Consider the following 7,977-nt stretch of genomic DNA (forward strand, 5'->3'; position numbering starts at 1 on the left):
CCATCGGCTGCGGTGAGACCACCTCCCAGCCTCTCCTCTAGTTCTTCAGACCATTTCCTTAGCATCTTCCCCAGTATACCAGCCAATCACCCCAGTATACCAGCCAATCACCCCAGTGTACCAGCCAATCACCCCAGTATACCAGCCAATCACCCCAGTGTACCAGCTAATCACCCCAGTATACCAGTCCATCACCCCAGGATCTTAGACCCTTTTCCCAGCTTCTCCCCCAGTAGCCCAAGCCATCTCCCCAAGCACTCCGTGCACACCCCATATCATCTAAACTCTTCTCCAAGACGTCCTATGCAGCGCGAAGAACAAACTTTATTTCCCGATGCCACTTTCGATATTCAAGAAGCCCGGATAGTCAACAAACTTATCCGTAATGAAACAGGGCAGCGTGGCAAAACAAATGCGACGCAATTTTCCAGCAACCCTCATAGTTCTTTAGGCACAAATGTGCCTTCGGTCGAGCAAACCGGTGCTAGGAGTACTAGCCAAGGCAGCCATCATGACATTGCTGGCAGAATTTCAGCTCCCATTGCCAAAGTTAATTTCCAGAATGCTGGGCAAGTCAGTGGCAGTAATGCCCTCCAGGATACTGGGCAAGTCAGTAGCAACAATGCCCTCCAGGATACTGGGCAAGTCAGTGGCAACAATGCCCTCCAGGATACTGGGAAAGTCAGTGGCAACTACGCCCTCCAGGATACTGAGCAAGCCAGTGGCAACAATGCCCTTCAGGATACTGGGCAAGTCAGTGGTAACAATAACCTCCGTAAGATTAGCAAGAGGAGAGGGGCATATCAGCTACTCAGTAAATTGTTGATCCCCAAATGGTTCAACAGTAAACCTCCCGTTCCCTTCGTAAGAGGAAGCAGTCACCACGAGAAAAAGGGCGTTCAAGGAAGGAATGGCGCTGCTAAAGTCCTCAACAAAGGACGCCAAAATTTTGCGTCAGATCCAAGTTATGCTAATGAAATATCTAAGTTGTCACCCCCTAGCAAAAAGTCTCGTGTCCACGATAAAACGACGCAACTAAAGAAGAAAAAACAAGTGAAAATAGGCGAAACGTTCCCACCAACGGTCCACGATTATGCTCTTGCAAGACCAGCAACGCGTAGTCAGAGACTAGTCATCGTACACAATACCTTTAACAATTTAAATGTCGACCGCGAAGTTGAACTCTCACCTCAACAAACTCATCTGCACGGCCGAAGCCCGGCGGAATCAAATCATCTTAATAATTCGCAAGAAAATTTTTCATCTATGATGAGACAAAAGTTGACACCAAATACTGGAAAATTATATGAAAAAAGGGCAACGGCGAGGATAAATGAACCACTTGTAGAATTGTCGACAATTCCCGTTGATCAGGTATACCAAATGAAATTTACTTATCCCGGAAGACGAGTAAAAACTCTGTCACAAGTTATTCATGGCATGGGATTAGAATTAGGTGATCGCTCTCATCTGAACTATTTAAAAGAGTCAAAGTCCTTCTTAAATGACCCACAAAACGCTGGTCAATTCTGGGTCCCTATTCCTAAATTAGGTCACATGATTCAAAAAGAAACTTTATTTCATCCGACTAGCCAAACGTTGTTTAAACCTGCACCGGTTGAGTCTGCTTTCACAAATAATTTTCGTAGCCACAAGGATAATCTGACTACACCAATAATGGAATATGGGTTTACTCCGATGCTTCATTTACCACAGAAAACGAACACGTTGTTTAAATCACCATATACATCAGAAAAGCCGATGCATGGTGAGTTGCAGGCAAAACCTCCTTTTATATTTGAAGAAGAAAACCCAATGCATCAACCAGATTCCCGATTCAACGTCATCGGAGACAGTACGCCGGGAAAGCAGTTTCAATTTCATTTTGAATCTAGCCCAATAGCAAGCACAACTTTATCCTCACAGCGCAGTAATTTCAATCTCAATAAAGTTAATTCCAACAAGGAGAAACAAGGTAGAAGCAACAACCGAAAAAATGTGGCTACTCTAACAACTACAACGGGGGAACGTGTGGAACCTTCCCAATTAACACAAGATAGCGAAGCTGGATCAAAAATTAATGATATCAATGTTGGAACGGTGAAGAAGTTAACAATCTCTAAGCAACTCGAAGAAAAAGAAAAAATTCTTACAACTAATAAGAGTAACCAGGAAGAGGTCAGTTCAACTTTTAAAATTATTCCAGACAAAATTGAATCTAAACGAAATCCGCAGTTTCAGCCAGACGAGCCAAAGCTTCAGCACATACCAGTCCAAATTGATACTTCCAAAGACACCACGGGAAGGGTCAACTACAAATTCATGAACTACAAATTACAGCCAGTTTTTGAGGGGGATGCGCTCATCAGCCCGACAGACAACACCGCGTTTGGTAGAACAAGCGATATGAACTCTGCACAAGCGAGTATAGAAACAATGCTGTCTCATCTCGATGTAGCTTCACACGGGCACGACGAACAGCTAGCGGAAGGTAGTGAGGCATCTCATAAGATAACTGATAGGAACTCGGGAATTAACAAGGGGCTTCTTCCATTAGGCTTCTGGAATTCTCGGCGGAGTGCGACTGCAAGTAAGCGAATCGCTAAACTCCAGGGTAAAGGACTTAGTCGTCCTCTCCTGCCTGAAACTACTTATAGTCATATCAACGGAACGCAATGGGTACCAAAGAAGACAGAAGCAATTAGCTGGAGAACATTCCCCTCAGTACTCAGTGACAAAGCTAAACTGGAATTCGAATCACTTGAAAGAAAACATTCATTAAAAGCTCTAAAGAAAAAACAGAAAAGTATAACTCATGACAAACTTGTAAGTAATCACTCGTCAACGACAAACATTCATCTATCGGATTCTTATGATAGTAAAGTCTCCTCCTCACCTAATGCCAAGTCCAAAGAAATTTTTCAAACAAACGAAGAAACTCATCATTTAGGAAAATCTGTGTTTTTCCCTCCAATGTTGGGAGGTGGTATCGCAAACACCATACTACCTGACCATTTATCGCCAAATTCTGATTCCTGGTACCCTCCGTACTCTCATGACATCGACTCATCTCAGCTGGTTTCAGGAGGAGACGCTGGTATTACTCATGGAATAAACGAAAACCATTTTCATGCGCCTTTGTTTAACGATCGTCTATCACCAGCGAATTTGTTTGAGACTACTATTCGTCCGACGTCGTCTCGTCCGCGGACGAGCTTCCCGACGTTCCTTCAGACGAAGACATCTCAAAAACTGAGTTCAGTGTTTGGAGGAGAGACAAGCAGCGGGGGAACTTATGGAAAGCCTGCGGTTGATGCTTCTGATGGAATTAAAGGAATGTCGGTGAAAGGTACTTATCGAGGGGCTTCAATTGGTACTTCGTACGGAGGAGCTAAGGGTGATGCTTCATATGGAGGGTCGCCTGTGGGCACATCATATGGAGCGACGACGAGTGGTTCTTCCTATGGAACAGTGCCTGATAGTACTTTGTATGGAGCGGCAACGGTAGGTAATTCGTATGGAGAGGTGTCAAGTGGCCCTCCGTATGTAGGAGTGTTAAGAGGTAATTCTTTAGGTACAGCGTCGTGTAGTACCTCTCATGGGGGGTTGGCTGGTGGTACTTCTTACGGAGAGCCTACTGATGCTACTTCATATGGAGGGACAGCGGTTGATACTTCCTATGTAGGGGCTGTGGGTAGTTCATCTTATGGAGGGTCTGCTGGTGGTACTTCTTACGGAGAGCCTGCTGGTGGTACTTCTTATGGAAGGTCTGTGGTTGGTACTTCCCATGGAGGAGCTGTGGGCGGTTCTTCTTATGGAGGGTCTGCTACTGGTACTTCTTATGTAGGGGCTATGGGTAGTTCATCTTATGGAGGGTTTGCGGGTGAAACTCCTTATGGAGGGTCGGCTGATAGTACTTCTTGTGTTGGGTCTGCGGGTGGTTTTCCATATGGAGGGTCTTTTGGTGGTAATTCCTTCGAAGGATCTAACACCGGAACATTCCAGAACACAGGATCAGCCTACTCAGGATCTGTTGTTTCTAGTTACACGGATTCGAAGAGTCCACCTGCGTCGTTGCTGTCGTTCCCGTCGTATTTGAGTTCGATGCCGTCATCTTCGTACTCTCATCTTCCCCAAGACTTGGTGCAGCCTGAGACTTACAATTCAAATTTAGGGGTGCGTGGGACTTACAATTCGAACTTATGGCCACATGGAACTGTAATGTCTAGTGTGCCGCCGTATTCTTCGCCGCCAACTTCTTCGTATAGTGGACTTAAAATGGCCTCACTTCGAAATCCACAGTGGCCTCTCCAACCTGCGACCCACAGTCATTCTTTGCCACAATCATCATACGTTTCCACGTCTCTAACAATGGGTAATGCCAACGATCAGCAGGTTTATTCTAATTCCTACAATGAAATTGGTTTTCTAAGTCACCAAACATCTCCGCGAGATTTTGGCTATTCAATATCATTACTGCCGAGACCAAATTTCAAAGAAACCGTGCACTCTCAACATCATGTGCCGGGTACGAGAATTTCGCCGAACTTAATTTATGCTGTGCCTTCACAGTCACAGTCATACAGCCCACCAAATGCAGGAACCCCATCGCAGTCATACAGCCCACCAAATGCAAGAATTCCATCACAGTCATACAGCCCACCAAATGCAGGAACTTCATCGCAGTCATACCGCCCACAAAATACAAAAACTCCTACACAGTCACACAGCCCACCAATTGTAGGAACTTCTTCGCAGTCATTCCGTCCCTCAAATACTGGAACTTTTTCACAGTCATACAGCACACCAAATGTAAAAAACTCATCACAGTCATACAGCCCACCAAATGCAAGAATTCCTTCACAGTCATACCGCCCACCAAATACTGGAACTCCTTCACAGTCATAATTCACTGTCATACAGCCCACCAAATACTGGAACTCTTTCACAGTCATTTAGCCCACCAAATACAGGAACTCCTTCACTGTCATACAACCCACCAAATACTGAAACTCCTTCACAGTCATACAGCCAACCAAATTCTGGAACTCCTTCACTGTCATACAGCCCACCAAATGCAGGAACTCCTTCACTGCCATACAGCCCACCAAATACTGGAACTCCTTCGCTATCATACAACCCACCAATTACTGAAACTCCTTCACAGTCATACAGCCAACCAAATTCTGGAACTCCTTCACTGTCATACAGCCCACCAAATGCAGGAACTCCTTCACTGTCATACAGCCCACCAAATTCTGGAACTTTTTCACATTCATACCACCCTCCGAATACTGCAACACTTTCACAGCCATACCGCCCTCTTAATGCTAGAACTCCTTGGCAGACATATGCTACTTCAAAACACCCTTCAGATGACACTGGCTCCTTTCAATCCTACCAGCTTCGAAGTGTGGGCTTCAATACATCAAGGTCCAGCGTTATCAACTCTGCCGATTGGTCTTCTTATTCAACTCCTAATCCTACTAGTTTCCCTCAAGTTAATACACAAATGACCCGGAACCCATATTCATACCGAACTCGAGGTTCACCCTCAAACAATAAACCTCTACAACCCAAGCCGGTCTTGAATTTTTACTCATCGCCGGACAGTGAATCTTCAATGTTTCTACCTTTCGGACACAAACCTGCTGCCGCGCATTTTAGTTCACCGCTCGAGCAAACAGTAACTGAACCTACAGTTGGCCAGAATCAGGTTTCTAGTTACTCTTCCATAGCACCTAGTCATGGAGAAACCTCAACTTCACCCCCTAACTCTGTTTCCAATCAACCGCCGATGAGTGCTCGTCCTGTCAAGTATAATCCTCCTCGGAGGGATCCATGGGAAAGTATCTTTCCGCAGCACCGAGAACGTAACTCTTTGTTAAAAGACACAGTCCCCTCAAATATATCGTCAGAGAATGAAGGGTCAATTGTCTCTTATTTGCCTCGCTTCAACTTGCCCCATGTAGGGGCAATTAGTCCTGTTCCGGCAGTCCATCTTCACACCACTGTTTCATATTCTTATTCACCACCCAACACCCACTCCCAGAGGTCAACTGCTGTACCTATAACAACATATACAATTCCTGTAGCTTCTCCATATTTTCACCGACCTACTCATATGTCAAGCTCGTTTGTAAATCCATTTTTAGTCCAATCCAATGACATTGGTCCTTTCTCTGGGCATCAAACATCCATGACATCATCCCCATACAACAATCCACTGGGATTAAAAGACATGAATTCATACGTTTACTCAACGCCGTTCACACATTACCCTCCACTCAGCTCGTACAGGTTTCCACCAGTACCTAATCCTCTATCAACTTCTTTCCTAAGTACGAGGTTTCATCCTTCCCTCGACCAACCCGAACAGAACTTTGGTCCATACCAAACATCCTGGGGCATCGCAAACACTCACCCGCTCGAAAGTCCTCGCCACTTAGCACCTTTCAGAACCGCAAACCCGAGAAGTCGCTATCGAGGACGAGGATCGACCGGTTCATCCTCGTCAAGACAGCAGCCAACCTACAGTGGTAGGGGACGGGAACTGACGCAGCCTCTTGGTGCCGAGGAAGACCAAATGAATAAACGTGACGATGTCGAAGACCAACAAAGGAACTCGGTGAGAAGTACTCAAAATTATTCACTTTTTCAGGTTAGATCATGTACTCAAAATGATACAGGGCTTATTTTTATTACTTGCTATAAAAATATTGAAAAAATTTGCGTCAGTATGCTCTGCTCCAAAAGCAGCTTCTATTTTTTCTGCTTTGAACGGAAACGTCATTGCTTTAAAATTTCTCCTGGTTTTCCTGGATCCGACTGAGCCAGGTCTTCTAGGACACTCATTATTGGGTTTAATAGTTACTTGCTATGAATGTAGAGGGCGGTCTCTGAAAATCTAACGTCACCATTCGATGCACTTCGAGGAGACAACTTGATGCCTCAGTGCCATGAGTACTGAATATTCAAAAAGCCCTCGGCTACGTAGTCCTTTCAGTGCATATGAATAGTCAAAAATTATATAGATAAAATTGTTGTCCTCCTTTCCTCCAGATTCTCAAACTCTAATTTCGATCTGCACTTCTATTTGATAGTTAGCGTGGCACTTGCTATTAACGCCGTTAAAGTTTTATTGGTGAGAACAGACAGACAGAATAAATAAAAGTCTCCTTAATACACCAGCGTCGTACGGTACTGTTACGTTTGCCCTTCAAATGCAGCAGCCGGCGACCAGCTACCCGTACTTCGACTTCTCCGGGCAGAAGGAAGGACCGAAGTTCGGGCAGAAGGAGGTACAAAGCTCCAAGGGAGTGAAGAAGGATTTCGTCGGGGCGGCCAAAGGTTGAACTTACGTTACCAGGTGAGTTGTCGCCATGTTGGTAAAGGGAAGCTGATGGTCTTGTTGCTGTGAGGGAGGGAAAACAAGGAAAGGTTTTTGTTGAGGCAAATGTCCCTTAGCACAACTGAAAATGCGGCACCCAAGCCATTATGCTCAGCTTTGGATGAGGCACAAGAATTTAAAATTTGCCCACACTTATAGAGTGAATAGTTAGAGTAAATATATTCCTTTGTAAGGAAATTTAGTTTATGCCCGGAGATTGGGTGATGAATTAGAGTGAACATATTTAATCCTATTGAGGGATTTTGCAGAATACTTTCTCAGGTGAAGCGTTTCTCTTGACAGCAGGCACGCGAGCCCCTCCCTTGGCCCTGGACCGTCGCCCCCAGCGTCGTTAGGAGACAACAGGACCCGTCAGGGGACAACAGGACCCGTCAGGGGACAACAGGACCCGTCAGGAGACAATAGGACTCGTCAGGGGATAACAGGACCCATCAGGGGACAACAGGACCCGTCAGGGGACAACAGGACCCGTCAGGGGACAACAGGACCCGTCAGGAGACAACAGGACCCGTCAGGGGACAACAGGACCCGTCAGGGGACAACAGGACCCGTCAGGGGACAACAGG

The 7,977-nt window shown here is 45.6% G+C and overlaps 2 protein-coding genes across 4 annotated transcripts; both read left to right on the plus strand.

Moving 5' to 3' along the window:
• Positions 1 to 303: 303 nt before the first annotated feature.
• On the plus strand, positions 304 to 5,154 carry LOC108678693 (uncharacterized transmembrane protein DDB_G0289901-like). The gene is made up of 4 exons (XM_018167151.1): positions 304 to 964; positions 3,164 to 4,180; positions 4,573 to 4,740; positions 5,024 to 5,154. Exons 1-4 carry the CDS (start codon positions 304 to 306, stop codon positions 5,152 to 5,154), a joined length of 1,977 nt encoding a protein of 658 aa, XP_018022640.1.
• LOC108678692 (proline-rich extensin-like protein EPR1) lies at positions 4,924 to 7,971 on the plus strand. 3 transcript variants are annotated; one of them, XM_018167148.1, is made up of 3 exons: positions 4,924 to 6,628; positions 7,230 to 7,369; positions 7,694 to 7,971. In XM_018167148.1, exons 1-2 carry the CDS (start codon positions 5,513 to 5,515, stop codon positions 7,353 to 7,355), a joined length of 1,242 nt encoding a protein of 413 aa, XP_018022637.1. In that variant the 5' UTR covers positions 4,924 to 5,512; the 3' UTR covers positions 7,356 to 7,369; positions 7,694 to 7,971. The 3 variants fall into 3 exon arrangements, with proteins under 3 accessions (XP_018022637.1, XP_018022638.1, XP_018022639.1); XM_018167149.1 differs by having other exon boundaries at positions 7,697 to 7,971; XM_018167150.1 differs by having other exon boundaries at positions 7,233 to 7,369.
• The last annotated feature ends 6 nt before the right edge of the window (positions 7,972 to 7,977 follow it).

Source organism: Hyalella azteca, unplaced genomic scaffold (assembly GCF_000764305.2).
Source record: "Hyalella azteca isolate HAZT.00-mixed unplaced genomic scaffold, Hazt_2.0.2 contig3855, whole genome shotgun sequence".
Lineage (NCBI taxonomy): Eukaryota > Metazoa > Arthropoda > Malacostraca > Amphipoda > Hyalellidae > Hyalella > Hyalella azteca.

What these genes read in the sequence shown, in the direction of transcription:
- LOC108678693 (XM_018167151.1), top strand. Translation starts at nt 304, where the DNA reads ATGCAGCGCGAAGAACAAACTTTATTTCCCGATGCCACTTTCGATATT. An exon ending in AAATTTTGCGTCAGATCCAA is followed by an intron (nt 965 to 3,163) that starts GTTATGCTAATG and finishes GTCTATCACCAG; the next exon opens with CGAATTTGTTTGAGACTACT. An exon ending in AGTCACACAGCCCACCAATT is followed by an intron (nt 4,741 to 5,023) that starts GTAGGAACTTCT and finishes ACTCCTTCACAG; the next exon opens with TCATACAGCCAACCAAATTC.
- LOC108678692 (XM_018167148.1), top strand. Translation starts at nt 5,513, where the DNA reads ATGACCCGGAACCCATATTCATACCGAACTCGAGGTTCACCCTCAAAC. An exon ending in AAGACCAACAAAGGAACTCG is followed by an intron (nt 6,629 to 7,229) that starts GTGAGAAGTACT and finishes CTTCAAATGCAG; the next exon opens with CAGCCGGCGACCAGCTACCC.